The 19115-nt window shown below is 44.8% G+C and overlaps 1 protein-coding gene across 2 annotated transcripts in view; it reads left to right on the plus strand.

Moving 5' to 3' along the window:
* The window catches only part of cntfr (ciliary neurotrophic factor receptor), a 346559-nt gene that overhangs the window by 264928 nt on the left and 62516 nt on the right, over positions 1–19115 (plus strand). For both annotated transcript variants that reach the window (XM_085974105.1, XM_085974111.1), the window contains one exon: positions 5614–5777. In XM_085974105.1, the coding sequence (XP_085830231.1) occupies positions 5614–5777 (164 nt within the window). The remainder of the gene's footprint in view (positions 1–5613; positions 5778–19115) is intronic.

The raw sequence follows: 19115 nt of genomic DNA on the forward strand, positions 1-19115 counted from the left end.
TAGAGATAGCCTGCTCACTTCCCTGCTGCACCTGCTTAGACACCTTTGGCGGGCGTCCTCTGGGATTGGAAGCCTTAGAGGGCTCCGCAACAATCTGCTCCTCCTGCGGATGTGCAGGGGCAGAGACAGCCATTTCAGTTGGGTGAGGCATCTGGGGATCTGACCAAGGGCTCTGCAGTGGCATGGATAGCTGTTGAATAGCTGTTAAATCTACATTCAACTGGATTTGTAATGGACAGATGCCACTTATTATTAAATAGAATTCTTCAAGGGAATTGCTTAGTGTATGCAGTATATCTTAACTTTTAAAAACATTTAATATTTTATAAAGTGCTATATAAGAAACTTATTACAAAGATTAAAGGTTATAAATTCCGGTCCAGGCCAAGGGGCAACTGGGGTGGATGAACGGTCAAGGGACTGGAAAATGAGGCAGAATCAGATTCCGCCTGAATTCTCCTCCATATTTTAACACTGGATATGTTCCAGTGGGGTGTGCCATGGGTGGATTGTTTGCCCAGCCTCCTGTGTCAGGCAGGTATTTCCAGGGGGAGGTTTCTGGGCTACCCTGGCCATTCTGCCCTTTAGACGGTTAAAAGGCTGATAGCTGCCATGAGTCCTAATGAGGCCCCAGAAAAGGCCAAACATCTTGCCAGAAGTAAGGTAATTAATCTGGGAGGGAATTGATGAATTTTACCATACTGGAGTTATGACTTCCATTGGAGCTCAACATCCTTTGTAGCCACTTTTTCTTCTGTCCATGAAGGACTTCCAAACACCCCTAGTTGAGCAGCTGTGTGCTGCTCACCTTTCCAATCAGTGAATGAGGACACTCAACCTTACCATTTCCTGTGACACAAAAAATAGTAGTCTGGCTCCTGATGCACGGTCTGGCTATTTCATGGACTTTAAGGACGTGAAGGAAAGTTTCAAATGGAGCTCTCTCATTTCTAAACCTCTACAAGCCCAAAATTTGTTTCATTCAGTATTTGAAGAATCACTCCCTCCATTTAAATTCTCCTGCCCATATTCACAGACATCCCTTTAACCTTGCCATCTCTCATGATCTCTGTACTCCCATGGTCTCAATCACTGACAAGGCAACTCTGACCACTTCCTTGCATACCCCACATCCCCCAACCACTTTTCAACTCTATTTCCTTCCACAACCACCCACTGGAAAAAGTTCTTCTTAAGCCACTTTTACAACTGCACTTTCAAAATCCCAACTTCCTAGCCTTTGGAACTTCTATTCACCATGATAGTTCTGCAGCTGTTAATTTGCACAACCACTCCCTCGCCTCTACCTTTGACGCACTTGTACCTGGCAAAACTTTTACTCTCTCCTATCTTGGTCATTCCCCTTGTTATGTCTGCCATCTTCACTCCCTCAAGTTCAAGGTACTCAGACGTGAGCATATCTGATGCACCATTGGTTTAACCATCATCATATCTGATGCACATTGGTTCAACCCAGGACATCGCTGCAGGAGTTCCTCAGGGCAGTGCCATAGGCCCAACCGTCTTCAGCTGCTTCATCAATGACCTTCCCTCCATCATAAGGTCAGAAGTGGCAATGTTCGCTGATGATTGCAGTGTTCAGTTCCATTCGCAACTCCTCAGATAAGGAAGCAATTCATGCACGCATGCAGCAAGACCTGGATGGCATTCATGCTTGGGTTGATAAATGGCAAGTAACATTCGCACCACACAAGGCAATTGCTAGGCAATGACCATCTCCAACAAGAGTCTAAACACCTCCTCTTGATATTCAATGACATCGTCAAATCCCCCACCATCAACATACCCCACGTGGGAGACTTCTACTGCCTCCCAAAGATACACAAAGCCAACACACCCGGACGTCCTATCGTATCAGGCAACGGAACCCTGTGTGAGAACCTCTCTGGATACATCGAGGGCATCCTGAAACCCATCGTACAGGGAACCCCCAGCTTCTGTCGCGACACTACAGACTTCTTACAGAAACTCAGCACCCACGGACCAGTTGAGCCAGGAACACTCCTCGCCACGATGGACGTCTCGGCACTCTACACCAGTATCCCCCACGATGACGGCATCGCTGCGACAGCCTCAGTACTCCGCACCAACAACAGCCAATCTCCAGACGCCATCCTACAACTCATCCGCTTCATCCTTGACCACAATGTCTTCACCTTCGACAACCAGTTCTTTATCCAAACACACGGAACAGCCATGGGGACCAAATTCGCACCCCAATACGCCAACATCTTCATGCACAAGTTCGAGCAAGACTTCTTCGCTGCACAGGACCTCCAACCAACGCTATACACCAGATACATCGACAACATTTTCTTCCTATGGACCCACGGCGAAGAATCACTGAAAAGACTACACGATAACATCAACAAGTTCCATCCCACCATCAAACTCACCATGGACTACTCCTCAGAATCGGTTTCATTCTTGGACACACGAATCTCCATCAAAGACGGACACCTCAGCACTTCACTCTACCGCAAGCCCACGGACAACCTCAGGATGCTCCACTTCTCCAGCTTCCACCCTAACCACATTAAAGAAGCCATCCCCTATGGACAAGCCCTGCGAATACACAGGATCTGCTCAGACGAGGAGGAACGCGATGGACACCTACAGACGCTGAAAGACGGCCTCGTAAGAACGGGGTATGACGCTCGACTCGTCGATCGACAGTTCCGACGGGCCACAGCAAAAAATCGCATAGATCTCCTCAGAAGACAAACACGGGACACAACCAACAGAGTACCCTTCGTCGTCCAGTACTTCCCCGGAGCGGAGAAACTACGCCATGTTCTTCGTAGCCTTCAACATGTCTTCGATGACGACAAACACCTCGCTAAGGCCATCCCCACGCCTCCACTACTCGCCTTCAAACAGCCGCCTAACCTCAAACAGACCATCGTTCGCAGCAAATTACCCAGCTTTCAGGAGAACAACGACCACGACACCACACAACCCTGCCACGGCAACCTCTGCAAGACATGCCAGATCATCAACACAGATACCATCATCACACGTGAGGACACCACCCACCAGGTACATGGTACATACTCATGTGACTCGGCCAACGTTGTCTACCTCATACGTTGCAGGAAAGGATGCCCCGGAGCATGGTGCATCGGCGACACCATGCAGACACTGCGACAACGGATGAATGGACACCGCGCAACAATCGCCAGGCAGGAGTGTTCCCTCCCAGTCGGGGAACACTTCAGCAGTCAAGGACATTCAGCCTCCGATCTTCGGCTAAGCATTTTCCAAGGCGGCCTTCGAGACACACGACAACGCAAAATCATAGAGCAGAAACTGATAGCCAAGTTCCGCACTCATGAGGACGGCCTCAACCGGAACTTGGGTTCATGTCACGCTACATGTAACCCCACCTGACGTAGGGTCACCCAGACTCGAGTCGTCGTTGGCTTGTTCTCTCTACACAAATGCGGCCGGACCTGCTGTGATTTCCGGCAAAAAAAATGATTTTTTGTCTTTTTGTTTTTCATACAGACCCCAGCATCTGCAACATTTGACCCCTTGTGACCCCACCTCATTGTTCTTTGATGTAATGTTTTCCTGACTAACCTGTTTGGACACCATTCACACCTTGATTGCTGTGATTATCTCTCTGCCGAGGTGTGATAAATGGCAGTTAGAAAGATTACCTGTAATCATCTGGCATTAGTCTCTGACTATATAAGCTGTGTCTTTATGCATCTCTCCACTTCACCTGACGAAGGAGCAGCGCTCCGAAAGCTTGTGATTTCAAATAAACTGTTGGACTATAACCTGGTGTTGTGTGACTTCTTACATTTGTCCACCCCAGTCCACACCAACATACCAGGGATCACTATTGACATGAAACTTAACTGGACCAGCCACATAAATACTGCGGCTACAAGAGCAAGTCAGAGGCTGGGTATTCTGTGGCGAGTGACTCACCTCTTGACTTCCCAAAGCCTTTACACCATCTACAAGGCACAAGTCAAGAGTGTGATGGAATACTCTCCACTTGCCTGGATGAGTGCAGCTCCAACAACACTCAAGAAGCTCGACACCGTCTAGGACAAAGCAGTTTGCTTGATCAGCACCCTATCCACCACCTTAAACATTCACACCGTGGCTGCAGTGTGTACCATCTACAAGATGCACTGCAGCAACTTGCCAAGGCTTCTTCGACAGCACCTCCCAAACCCGCGACCTCTACCCCCTAGAAGGACATGAGCAGCAGGCACATGGGAACACAACCACCTCCAAGCTCCCCTCCATGTCACACACCATCCTGAGATGGAAATATATCACCATTGCTTCATCGTAGCTGGGTCAAAATCCTGGAACTCCCTACCTAACAACACCACACGGACTGCAGTGGTTCAAGAATGCAGCTCACCACCACCTTCTCAAGGACAATTAGGGATGACAATAAATTCTGGCCTTGCCAGCAACACCCACATCCCATAAACTAATTAAAATAAATGAGATTTGACTGGACCACATCAAGCTCTTTCGAGCCTCCTTCTCCTCTGCCAAAACTGCCCACTACTCCAGAATCACCCTGGAGACCAAAGATAGCCCCTAACATCTTGACTTACTTTGATTTCTCTTCTAATTTTTAACCTTGGTGATGTTCTACACTTATGGGCCTTGGTGCTTCACTAAGATTTTATCTATTTAAGGGACCTTTATTTTGGTGCTTGTTTAGCTTAGGACCATGAGCTGGTCCTGTGTATTTACAATGCTAAAATCAGCTCCCTTAGCCTGACAAGGGGACATGACCTTAAAATTAGAGCTAGGCAGTTCAGGAGTGATGTCTGGAACTGTCTCTCAAAAAGCTGTTGAGGCTGGGCCAAGTGAAAATTTCAAAACTGAGGTTGATAGATTTTTGTTAGGCAAGGGTATTAAGGGTTACGGGACCAAGGCGGGTAGATGGAGTTAAGATACAGATCAGCCATGATCTAATTGAATGGCAAACAGGCTTGAGGGCCTACTCCTGTTCCTATGACAGTAGAATCATAAACCAACAAAAGAAAGCTGATTTTCAGCAGTGTAAACCTAGAGAGTTGGCACTCGGACATCGGTCCTCTGTGCCCTGAGCTACAGAAGCACTAAATGCAAAAGCGTCTATAAAATACGTGTTCACCTACCAACCAAATAATCCCTTTGAAACACGTAGCAGAGGAGAATGTTGAGCTTATTTGGAGCTAAAAGCAACAACGTGCTGTGCAATACGCTAGCACCAGAGAAGGTGGTCATGTCCAATGTTCCCTCTAATTTTTTTTTCGTGCGCCGTCCCTTTAATTTTGCTGCGCAGTATCTTTTCCAGCGGCAACAGCTCACGAGCAGCCCGTGCGGACTTCCCAATCGCTGTGCGGCCTCACACCTTAGGGGGAACGTTGGTCATGTCACCCAAGATTGCAACAAAGTAATAGATGCTGAAGAGAATGAAAATTGTCCTCTGGTGTTATTTTTGAATGTGGTGTAAAATTGTTTCTTCAGTTCTTAAGGGTTGACATTGAAATGAACCTTTTTTTCAAACATCATGTAACCACATGCAAAAAGCAAATGCTTATTAGACTGATTTTTTTTTCTCTCTAGTGAAACCAGATCCTCCAGAGATAATTGAAGTAAATAAAATTGCTGACTCCCCTCGCAGACTGGAAGTTAAATGGAGGAATCCATTGTCATGGCCTGAGCCAGATTCTATCCCTCTCAAGTACTTCCTGAGGTACAAGCCAGTCATTCTGGATGACTGGCAACATGTGAGTGCTTTTGTCTCTTATTTCAGCTACACCTTGTAAAATGTAAATTGTATTTCTTTTACAGTAGCGTCATTTAATTATTTTTCTTAGACAGAAAAATGTAATGTTTTTAGTGCACCTAAGATACATTTTGGTTAAACAATGAAATTATTCATATGGGTCACTACTGAGGGTTGATCTTCCTCTCCCGGAGCTCTCTGGGAGCAATTTGCGCAGAGCATGCAGGGGTTTATACCCGTGGGAAATCAAGAAGTGAGCACCCAAACTTCCTCTGGTGCTTCATCTCAACTCTGCAAGCATGCTCTGGGTGAACGTGGAAACACTTGGGTTAGAATTGGCCACAGCCATGAAGAGAAGAAAATATTTGGTTGCATCCTGGGCCTTGAAGGTGGAATTTACCTTTAAGAAACATACACAGTGGAAGCCTCATGAAAGAAGGAGTGATTTTTCAGAATTTCCTACTGCATAGAACATCGCTCATCTGGTTTTCTTTCTCATTAAAAAAATGGTTTTCTGTCTGTAACGGTGTGATTTCTGGTGTGTGATATCTGGAGTGTGATGTCTGTGCACACTGGCATACCATTTTTAATATGTTACACATAAATATTTAAGATAGATTTAAGATAGATAATCTTCACAGGATTATACTTAAGTCATGTAATTACGGTTTTAAAAGGTACACTGAATCCCTGCAGAAATCTTTCTCAAAGTTCCATTAAATCTGTTTGACAGATACAATGTTGAACCATTAGAAACTCAACAGTGAGAGGCAATTTTGAAACTCAATCTTACTGATATTTCCATTCAAGCCTACCCTGAAGACTGGGTTCATTCAGTCTTTGCCCAATTGGGTTGTCTGTGGGAAGGAGAGGAAAGTAGCTAGAGTGAGGGGCGAGGAAATGGAGTCCCCAAAACCTAAAAATGACACCGATGGAAATATCCAGCAGCTTGATTAGCTTACCTTTGGAGCTGAGGTGGATTCTCCCACTAATTTGGAATTAGAAGAGGTAAAGTAGGAAGCAAAGATCTAAAGAAATGATAATAGAACTAACAATTATACAAAAATATTGATGCAATCATGAATAGAAGTCTCCAGTAAGTGTTTACTCATGCCCAAAGATGGAGCCTAAATGGATGTGCTGTCGTGGTTAAAATACGAATATCAAGAAACGGCTGAGCGCACTGGATACAGCAAAGGCTTTGGGCCCTGACAACATTGCGGCTGTCATGCTGAAGACTTGTGCTCCAGAACTAGCCGTGCCTCTACCAAGCTGTTCCAGTACAGCTACAACACCAGTATCTACCCGACAAAATGGAAAATTGCCGAGGTATGTTCTGTCTACAAAAAGAAGGACAAATCCAATCCGACCAATTACCATCCCATCAGTCTACTGTCAATCATCAGCAAAGTGATGGAAGGGGTCATCGACAATGCTATCAGGTGGCACTTACTCACCAATAACCGGCTCACCAATGGTCAATTTGGGTTTCTCCAGACTCCAGACTGCATTACAGCCTTGGTCCAAACATGAAAAAGAAAGGAACTCCAGAGGTGAGGTGAGGTTGACTGCTCCTGAAATTAAGGCAGCATTTGACCGAGTGTGACATCAAGGAGCCCTAGTAAAATTGAAGTCAACGGGAATCAGGTGGAAAACTCTCCACTGGCTGGAATCATATCTAACACAAAGGAAGATGGTTGTGGTTGTTGGAAGCCAATCATCTCATCCCCAGGACATCACTGCAGGAGTTACTCAGGGCAGTATCCTAGGCCCAAGCATCTTAAGCTGCTTCATCAATGACCTTCCCTTGATCATAAGATCAGAAGTGGGGATGTTTGCTGATGATTGCAGTGTTCAGTTCCATTCAGAACTCCTCAGATAATGAAGCAGTCCATGCCCGCATGTAGCAAGACCTGGACAATATTCAGGCTTGGGCTGATCAGTGGCAAGTAACATTTGCATCACACAAGTGCTTGGCAATGACCATCTCCAATAAGAGAGAGTCTAACCACCTCCTCTTGATATTCAATTGCATTACATTGTCAAATCCTCCACCATCAACGTTCTGGAGGGTCACCATTGACCAGAAACTTAACTGGACCAGCCACATAAATACTGTGGCTAGAAGAGCAGGTCAGAGGCTGGGTATTCTGCGGTGAGTGTCTCACCTCCTGACTCCCCAAAGCCTTTCCACCACCTACAAGGCACAAGTCAGGAGTGTGATGGAATACTCTCCACTTGCCTGGATGAGCGCAGCTCCAACATCACTCAAGAAGCTCAACATCATCCAGCACAAAGCAGCCCGCTTGATCAGCACCCCATCCACTACCTTAAACATTCACTCCCTCCACCACCGGAGCAGCATGGCTACCGTATGTACCATCTACAAGATGCACTGCAGCTACTCGCCATGGTTTGACAGCACCTCCCAACCCCATGACCTTAACCGCCTAGAAGGACAAGAGCAGCAGGCACATGAGAACACCACCACCTCCAATTTCCCCTCCAAGTCACACACCATCCTGACCTGACCTGGAAGTATATCGCCAATCCTTCATCGTCGCTGGGTCAAAATCCTGGAACTCCCTCCCTAACAGCACTGTGGGAGTACCTTCACCACACGGACTGCAGCGGTTCAAGAAGGCGGCTCACCACCACCTTCTCAGGAGCAATTAGGGATGGGTAATAAATGCTGGCCTCGCCAGTGATGCCCACATCCCGTGAATTAATAAAATAAATAGAATTCCTCTAACGGCTTTGTGGATAATTGTGATAAATATAGGTAAATAGTTCAGTATCACCCACTGTGGTACTGAACCACACAGACCGGCTGATCTGTGGTCTGTGCTGAGTTAGCACATTTTAGTCAGAGCAGCAGTTGGAGAGCTACAATTTAGCTCAGCCCTCTTAAGCTAAAGAGGGGAAGAATCAACAAGGGTTCTAGCTGCTGTTCACTATCCAGCGAACCCTGTTAGAAAGTGTACTTTAAAGCTCAGGATTGTGTTTGGCTTTGATCCCCTGTATTGTTGAATAGCCTTTCCAAGAGCACTGTCTAGGCTCACACAAAAGAATCGTCACTTGGGTGGGGTACTGGAGGGCTAGCAGTCCCCGTAGAATTGCACCCGAGCAAGAGTAAGCTCTTTCAGAACATGAGGGGAGGATGTTGGACAGAAAGCATGGGACAATCTACATAGAGTTGTTTTAGTGCCAGCAGCATTTTTATAGAAGAACACAATCTAAACTGGCCATAACAGCTTACGTGGCAGGCCCACATTATAAGTGGGATCACGTCTCCTTTAAGAAAAAAGCACAAACAATTAAATATGATGAAATATTGATTTTACTTAACTAAGCCCTTAAAAAGGCAAAATGAGCCTCATAGTTAGGTGCAATTTATTATCCATCAAATACTTATAAATGTTTGGCATGTATAACAAATTGATCATGCACACAGGATGAATGAGCTATATCTAGTCATCAGTTCTGTAATGAATTAACTGAAACACAAGACGCAATGAATGGCAAGAGACACTGCACCAGGCATGACTTTGATTTAATGTTTTTCATTAAAAGAATACTACAAAAATGTCATCTGCTATCAAATTGATGCATTTTCATATCCCTTACTTTATGCAGCTTATTTTTTAAAAAGCCAATACATCCTCGAAGATAAATGAGTGATTTCCATGGAAACAGTTTCAGACTGAAGCCCAGGACAATGTGCACAAGAACAAAGGAGTAAAATAAAGGTTAAAGAACAAGAACGAAAAGGGAGATGTGACAGTTGAGCATTAAGGCAACATATTTTAGTCTGGGACTGGGTGACATCAGATACCTTGCCCAAGTTGCGAAGGGATTTGGGCCCTTTCAGGACCATCTGGATGTCAGTCTGCAGTGATAGCGATCATACATCTCTTGGTAGGAATAATGGCTACCTGCCAAAACTGTATTATTAATGCACACTCGGCAAAATGACATTAGCATGGTTTTTATCCCTTGTGTAGTGCTGCTTGATGCAGAAATCATCTCCTAGAAGGGGGGAAGGGGAAGGAAAGACTTTCATGAGATAGCTGTCACAGGAGACAGCTGAATAACTGTTTTTTGCAATGCTAATGGTTCCGCAATGCACTGGGTATCGATTGCCCATTAATCTGACTGCTGAGGGTTGGGCAAAGTGACTTTTGGCAGCAGCACAAAGCCTTTAAGAAACAGACCCAGGAAGAGAGAGAGAAAAAAATACATCTGAGGCATGTGACTTTGTAAGTATGTGGCTACAGCCAGATTAAAGAAATGTGCAGTTCTTTGATATAACCTCCACATTGGCCTTTTCCATTTTTAAAATGACCCTTAGACGATCGGAGCTATTGTAGTCCAGATGATATAGTTTAACTCCCAGGCTTTTGAGCACTGCATCTCTGAATTAAATTGCTAAATATTTACAAATGTTATTTACTCAAGAAACAAAACCTTTCTCTGTTAAAAAGTGCAATTTATTTTATCAAACTGCTTCAGTACTTAAAATATATGTAGGACTGCAGTTTAAATAGCTAAATAACATACATGCAATTTTTATCCATTTATAAACTGTAAATCATTTCTTTTAAGGAAAACAGGTTAGGAAAATGTCCTGAACTTAGCCAAGATCATGATCTGAGTGCTACATTGCTCCTGGGTCATGGTTTCCACCCCATGCAGCGATCCCTACTGTAAAGTATGTGCGTGTACAGATGTTGGGTGAGGAGAAACTCAGGTCTGGATGTGATGCCCGAACCCCACACCCTCACCCCAGTTATTGCATGTGACCATTTGGACAAGATAGAGGAGGATAACTAACAGCTCATGCAACCATATCTTAAAGCAAGTCATGAGAGGAGGTGCAAAATTAGGAGGGAGGGGGAAAACTCAAATAAAAATATTTCCTGGATTTTGTCATTTGAAACCCATTTGGGCAGTTTCATGTTCCATTGATATTACACACAGTACAAGGGCGGAATCAAAAAGCTACACCATTTAGCAGAGGAAAACTCGTGATATCTCATAGAAATGTTAATTAGGGTCATATTTAGTCATTTCTTTTTGGCTAAATTAATAATTACAAAGTGTGGTGATGCTGACTAAATGCTGTCATAAATTGTGTAGAAAGTAACATCAACAACCATTTTAAATAGTCAAATGATTATACAGTCAGTTTAAATGGTTACAGGCCCTTTTCTATAGAAACAATGCGTAACTTGCAGTAATTATTTTTCCGCTCTCTAATTCTTTCTTCCATTCTCTTGGAGCTGCTGGATGCACAATGGAGGCACAGTTCTACAGACACTAGCTGTCTCCATTACTTTAGCCTAGACTCTAAGATCTTGACTTTGTGCGATAGTGTAAAACGGGTGATCGTGAGTCGGCAGCCCGTTTTACATCTTCCCAATTTTAATTCCAAGTGTCAGCAGGCAACATGACCTGGGGAGTGGGGCAAAATCACAGCCATGTCTGATCCTGCTCTCGCCTAATGCCCACACATGCCTGCTTTCCACTCCGTAGTGGTCAGGAGTTACAATTTTGCCTGATTCAAATTTGCCTGATTTTTTTCATTCCCGAGAGCAGTGATACTGAAAAGCAATTGTAGCATGCCTATTGGCTCTTGCCAGCTAACTCAACACAGATCGGAAAGTTAAACCTGGGACCTTCCTTGTCTGAATGGCTCAGTTCCATACTGGCTATTCCACTTACCAGCTGAGCCAAAGGGGGAACTTATAAATTGCCATAATTACCCCTTTCAGCACTGAACGTCTTTTTCAGCTTTGAAGACACACACCTGTTATGTCATAAAACATCTGCCAGACTGATGTTCTGCACTATTTTAGGGAGGAAAGTTATGATGTAGAATTAGAGAAAGGTATAAAACCAAAGAACAGTCTTAATTCATACTGTTCTCAAATCATTTTTTTAATATTGGTGCAGAAACACTACCACAGAGCTGAAGTTGTAGAATTTTCCTTCTGTGTTTAAAATGAGAACACTTGGCTGTTCATGAAAATAGCACAGCAAACTTTACAAAAGAGAATGATTGTACATTTTCCTGTAAGCATCATGGGGCACAAAAGAAGAGGCTGACAAATAGAACTGGATCCCTCATATGAAAGCAATATCTTCCCACACATCAATTTTTCAAAAGAATCGCGAGCATAGTGCAAAACCACCAGAAGCTTTAACGCCGGATGTGATTCTGGTAATATTTTACTACAACTCAAGCGACTGTGAACTCAGTCACTCACATTATGGAAGCATAGAGGAAACATTCTGAAATGCTTAAGCATTTAAACCCCCAAAAATTAAGGGTTTGGTAGGGGGAGGCTCCAATGGTATAGAAACGGGTTGCTAAGGAGAGGATAGCTGAAACAGAATGCTTTAGGTAGCTCTTGGTATACGGACCCTGTTATATTGCCATCCCAGCCTACAGCACATAGCAGGATTCCACTGTATTTATAGACATTTTCTTGTATTCCTTATTTCCCTTATGTTGAATTGACTGCTCCATAAAAATAATAGTCTGGTTATAATTTAACATTCTATATTTTAGCATATTTCACGGAAGTTTCCCTCCCCCCCTTTTCTAAAGGGGCTAATTCATGATGAGGTACAATTCTATGTGGGTGGCCACTTTTCGGTGTCTTGTCCAAGTGCCCATTTTTCATCCGTGTGCCTGCTCAATGAATGCTGATAAGCTATTCAACTACGGGAGGATCACAGTAAAGCTTAATCCAGTCTATCAGATGTCCACGGGGAACGCAGCCCTCCAGGACCTCATTCAAAGTGATCAGTCTTCATTTGTGAGCTAAGGCCAGTGAGTGCTGTTTGTTTATAGTAGGGTTGAGGGGAGGGGAGGGGCCATCACAGCAAAACTGGATCCTGTCCTCTCATTTGAAATCGGCACATGTGCACTTTCCATTAGAGGTCACTAAATAGTGATGAGACACAGAAACTCTGGCTGATCTTTTACCCTCCCTAACCCAGGGCCACTGAGACTAATTCTGATAGCTGCCCCTCTTCCCTGCACCGTCACCTCAGATGATGTCAGCTAACTCCGCACACACTGGGGATCAAACCTGGGACCGTCCTGTCTGTGTGGCTAAAATTGATTCTTTTTAAAACTGAAACATGATCTATAGTGTCCTTTTTTGGTTGATGGCAGATCTTGAGGCTCTAATATTTCTTAGAATTAGTTCATTGTACCGCAAAGTGGTATTTGCTGGTTTGATTCTTCCAAAAAGTGTTTTTGTGATTAAATGAAATTTCAAAATAAATGTCAGGTTGACCTGGCGCTAATTTCTCTAAATATTGTAACTTTTTGTTAACTTTCTTAATGAATGTAGCAACATTTGTGTCAAAATAGCCAAAACATTTCAAGTTTTAAAAATCAGACTAAAAAGACGACAAAGGGATAATGCCTCATACCTTTCCCTGAATGAGGAGCGAAAGTCAGATCTTTTACTTCACTGTTTTATTATATTTCTCTTCTTTTAGTGTCTTCCACCTGTCATATTGCCATTGGCACACCCCCACGAGGAAGATGGCTGGGAGACTTTCTCTTAGGCTTCTAAAAGCGCTACCTATTTTCTTTATCACAAGACCCAATGTTGAATCTCACTGGTATTTTTCCTTCACAAGAAGTGCCTAAGCCCTGCTGGGCATCTAATCCTGATAGTTTGGCCGAGACTGAGAATTAAGCTTTCCTGTCTTAACACGCTAAGATCAATTTTTTAGGACTTCAGCACCTAATTGTTAGGATGTTGGCATGCTGTGCAGGAAAGCTTCACACTCACTTCTGCACAGTATATGTCTTTTTGCCTCGACAACACCAAATTATATGGTGGATCCAGGGATGCCTCCTGACATTAAAATATATGGGGGAGAAATTGGGTGGAGCCGCAAACAGGGCGCCAAGCTCACCTGGGCGCCAGATTTAGCGCAGCGTTTGGAGCAGTAGCGACCGCCGGAAATTCAGCTTGAGCGCCCCAAGAGGGACACGGGGTGAGGCTCGAGGCGCTCTGCGTCCCTCTTAGGGCGCTGAAACTGAATATCGCAACGCAACGTGCCGCAGAGCCACACGCTGCGGCATGGCGCACTGCGGTACTGCAGGCCTTCCTCCCATTTTTAAGGGGGAGGGGCCTGCACTAGCGCGATCGGAGATCGCGAGTGCTGGCAAAAGAGCCCAGCACCGAGGAGAAGTGCCGGGCTCTCGGAAAACAGCCGGCAATGCCATGGGGGGCGATCAGGAGGCCGGGGACGGAGGTGCTGGCAGGTGTCATCGGAGGCGGCGCAGCGCAACAGGTTAACGCTGCCATTAGCGCCCCAGCTAAATATCACGGGAGGCGCAGCCAGTGGCGCTAAAGCCACTGAGTGCCCTCTTTAGGCGCTAACTGGTGGCGCAGCCCACTGAATTTCTAGGCTTATATGTTTAAGATAAGTACAGTGTTATAACAGATGTATTACTGTTGATTTGATTTGTCCGATTTGTCTGATGGCTGCTGATGGATTGTGGAGACTTGGGGCCTAGAGAGGAGTCAGGAGTTGGGCTCTGGATCAACGATAAACGTGCATGAAGCACTGTTTGTCCAAACTAATATACCTATTTAGACTAACCAATGAATCATAGAAAGAAAAGAACTTGTACTTATACAGTGGCCTCCTCATCCTCAGGATGACCCAAAGCACTCCACAGTCAATTACCTTTGAAGTACAGTCACTGTTGTTATGTGGGAAAAGCAGTAGCCAAGTTGCACATAGCAAGGCTTCACAAACAGCAATGAGAAAAATGACCAGATAATCTGTTTTTAATGGTGTTAGTTGAGGAGTAAATGTTGGCCAGGACACAGCGAGAACTTTCTTGTTATTCCTTGAATAGTGGCAGGAAATGTTTTAATACACATGTGAACATTTTTTAATTTGGACAGACACGGTGGGCTGGGTTTTACCAGCCCTGAGGAGGCGGGTCTGGAGGTGAGACTGCGGAGAAAATCAAAAAAATGGGAACGGGTCCCGAACCCACTCCCAACCCGCCTCCAACCAATCTTCCCGGGAGTCGGTTCCTCGATTTGCGCAGCGACCCAACTCCTAGCGGCGGGAAGAGAATTATAACCACTTAACTGCCTGTTAACAAGTAGTTAGGCAGTTAAGAGGCTTTTTCCCATTTTGAGACTTCTGCTGCGGGCTTCCCGACGTCGGCGAACCCTGCCAGGGTAAGTGAGACGTGCTGTGGGTCTGTTGTTATGTTTCTGTATAGATGACAGCTGCAGAAGTGGTGTGAAGGATGCAATGGGATACTGGTGAGTATCAGAGGTAAGGAAATGTTGGGAAAGTCATTTTTAATGTGTTTAGATTTTCCTGCAGGTGACCAGCTTTGAAGTGTTTGTGTGCCCTCACTTCATTGGGAGAAGTGACAGATCGCTTCTGTACTCTCACCTACAGCTGCCATCTGTTTTTTGGAGAGCCTAAGTGCAAGGGCTCACCTTTATACAGTGATTGTCAGTGTTAGACAGCACCTCAATGCTGACAGATCATCTGTCAAAAATAAAAGCTTCATGTCACTTTAAAAAAGCCAGCAGATGAACCGTTATCAACTGATGTCATCTGACACCGGCTTTCCCTTAATTGGCCGGCAAGCCCACAGGGCGGGCTTAACAAGGCCAATCAGGGGAAAATAGCGTCTATGCGTCGGACGTCGCTGGGGGCAGGACTAGAACCTGGAAGGCAGCAGTCCCGCCCCCTACTCGTCTCGGCAGGTAAAATCCAGCCCGGTTTGTCCATTTCAGCCAATTTTGGTCATACCTTGTCCACTGTATGGATCTGGCATATTTATAATTGTTGTAATAAAGGCATGGAAACTAACAGAATGGAACATTTATGTGGAAAAATGGTTGTATTTTATACCATACTTCCCTTTTAGACAGATGGTTCAGTGTTAGCGCTCTCACCTCTGAGCCAGAAGGTCGTGGGTTCAAGCGCCATTCAGAGACTTCAGCGCATAATCCAGGCTGACACTTCAGTGCAGTGCTGATGGAGCGTTGCACTTTTGGAGGTGCCGTCTTTTAGAGGAGACGTTAAATTGAGGATCTGCTTTCTCAGGTGGATGTAAAAGATTCCATGTGTGAAAAAGAGCTGGGGCGATCGCCCCAATATCCTGGCCAATATTTATCCCTTAACCAACATCACCAAAGCAGATTAGAATCATAGAATCAAAGAAAATTTACGACACAGAAGGAGGCCATTCAGCCCATCGTGTCTATGCCGGTCGGAAAAGAGCTACCCAGCCTAATTCCACCTTCCAGCACTTGGTCCATAGCTCTGTAGGTTACGGCTCTTCAAGTGCACATCCAAGTAATTTTTAAATGTAATGAGGGTTTCTGCCTCTACCACTCTTTCAGGCAGTGAGTGCCAAACCCCACCACCCTCTGGGTGAATTTTATTTTCCTCATCTCCCCTTTAATCCTTCTACTAATTACGTTAAATCTATGCCCCCTGGTTCTTGACCCCTCTGCTAAGGGAAATAGGTCCTTCCTATCCACTCTATAAGATTAGAAAATTATCTGGTCATTTATCTCATTGCTGTTTGTTGGACCTTGCTATGTGCAAACTGGCTGCTGGGATTCCCTACATTGACTCTGTCTAAAGTGTGCTGCTCCATTTGATGTTTAGCATGCAGGTAGCCCTGTGTAGTAGCTTCACTAAGTTGGTACCTCATTCCAAGGTAGGCCTGGTGCTACTTCTGCACATTGCATTGAACCAGGGTTGGTTTCCTCGCTTAACGGTGATAAAGGAGTGATGGATGTTCCAGAACATGAGGTTACAAATTGAGATGGTATACAAGTTGATGCTGCTAATGCCAGTTTTGGACTGCTAGATCTGTATTTACCCTGTCCCACTTAGCGCGGTGGCTGTGCCACACTGAAGTGTTAACGTATGTAGAAATCTGAGAGATGCAGATTGCTTATACAGTCAATAAATTCCCAATAATTTAATCCTAAACTATTTTGTGCAGCTACAGTTGTTTTTAAGTTTGGTTATAAGCAATGTTTTGTCAACCCTGTGCTATTTATACACATTGGGATGAATATTGTACATTAACATATTCAGTGATTAAAATATTCATGTAATGTAAACAGTTGAATAATTACAATTTAAAAAAAAAGTTTATGCCAAACAGTTGTCAATTTAATCAATTTTATTTTAAAAAAATATTTTCTCCCTTGGCTAAGGCCTTGATTTTCTGACTGAGACAGTGGCCTCGATATTAACCTCACCGCCACCCCCCCCACCCCACGACAGCGGGAGGAAGTTGGGGGAGGTTAAGCCCTAAAAAATACAAAATGCAATCCCAACCCGATGCATACGCGCCTGCCGCCATTTTTACGGCAGCGAGTTTTGTGGCATGTCCCATCTTGGAGAGGTGGGGCACTTCATTAACATAGTTAAATCAGGCTCTCACAGTGCAATTGGGAGCCTGATATAAATGTAACAGCTGTGACAAGGGTTTTCCAAGGCTCGGAAACCCAGCAGCATAAAGGAGGCGGGAGGTGCTGGTTCCAGAAGATACGTGCCTTTTATAGCACTCCTTGTGGACCAGGAGGAGCAGGGGTTCTCCCCCACCCCCTCAAGGAAGACTTTGGCCTTGCTTCTGCTGATCATGGCCTCTCGCTAGCTCCTGCTGTGATCGCCTCTGCCTCCAACCCTGAATGGCCTCTCTCTCCACCTCCCATGATCACAGCTGACCCACCCCCTCCCGCCACCACCACCCCCCCACCATCTCCACAAGCCTGCCAACCTCCCAATTGCCAGCGTCCGTCCCCAAAGGTCCCTGGCTGCAGCCTCCTGCCACTGGCATTGGTTTTACCGCCCGGCAGCTGGCCAGCCTGTTAATTCGGCCAGCTGCCAGGTGGGAAATGGAATTTAAAAATGTTAATGAGGTCCAGCCGTTAAGTTCAGCAGGACCGCCGCGCACCCGGCCTTGCCAGGTTCTTAAGCCGCTTTTGGCACCTTCCCTGCATCTCTGTACATATAGGGGCCAATAATCTCCATTTTGTTTGTGTTAATCTTCAACTGGCTGCTTGGAAGGATCAGGAGAGTGAGAAGGTTTCATGTTCTTTCCAATTTTTTTTTATCCTTCCTCTGCTGGATGCCTTCCTCCAACAACAACAATAACAACTTGTATTTATCTAGCACCTTTAATGTAGTAAAATATCCCATGGCATTCACAGGAGCTTCATCAAACAAAATTTGACACATAAGGAGATATTAGGACAGGTCAAAGAGGTAGGTTTTAAGGAGCGTCTTAAAGGAGAAAAGAGAAGTAGTGAGTTTTAGGGAGGGAATTCCACGGCTTAGGGCCTCGGCAGCTGAAGGCACGCTGTCAATGGTGGAGCGATTAAAATCGGGAATGCTCAAGAGGCTAGAGTTGAAGGAGCGCAGATATCTGAGGGTTGTAGGGCTAGAGGAGATTACAGAGATAGGGAGGAGCGAGGCCGTGGAGGGATTTGAAAACAAGGATGAGAATTTTAAAATCCAGTGAATTCTCTGTGAGCTTGTCTAATTATGTCTATGTCAAAATAGTTTGTGCTGCAACTATGACATGCCAGTAGCAGGCTATGTCACTGAGTCACCATCATTCTATACTCTCCCAAATTTGTGGGGTCAGATAGTGCCACAACACTTTGTAGCTGTAACTCGGTGAGCCACAGAGTAATTGAACATGGGTTTGTGCCTGGAATTCGCAACATAGTAAGTTATCAATGCCAGACATGTTACTGACATATGTTATATTATTCTGGTGAGGGGCCAAATGGAGGTCAAGGAGAAAAGGAAAAGCCAAGGAAAAGCCACTGTAGGAGTGATTCATACTCACCTTTCTTGACTGATCTGAAAGAACATCTCCCCACTCTTTATTTCGGTTAGAGAAGGTACCAGGCTCGAGAAACTTAGAGATGCATTGGCAAGAAAATAAAAGAAGAATCACCAGTTCTGCAGTATCACATTCAGTATTTGACATGTGGAGAAAATCATGTGATAGATGTGTTGGAACGTGTGAGCTTTAGCAGAACCAGGCTGATCTGAAACATGGTCTGGATCCTCACAGGGCACAAGCCTCATCCAACTTCTAGAAATAAAAACTTAATGAAAATGCATCAGGAGCACACTATAATATTCTGACTACTCAACCACTTGATATTTTTCTCAATTTAAATATCAGGATTTTCCTGTAATCTTACATGACCTATCTTCTCATCTTGACACCCAACAGCATTTATCATTCAAGCAATGGTTTTCTTATAAACTATATAAGCTCCAGAAT

Source organism: Somniosus microcephalus, chromosome 2 (genome assembly GCF_052327205.1).
Source record: "Somniosus microcephalus isolate GS21.2 chromosome 2, FLI_Smic_1.0, whole genome shotgun sequence".
NCBI lineage: Eukaryota > Metazoa > Chordata > Chondrichthyes > Squaliformes > Somniosidae > Somniosus > Somniosus microcephalus.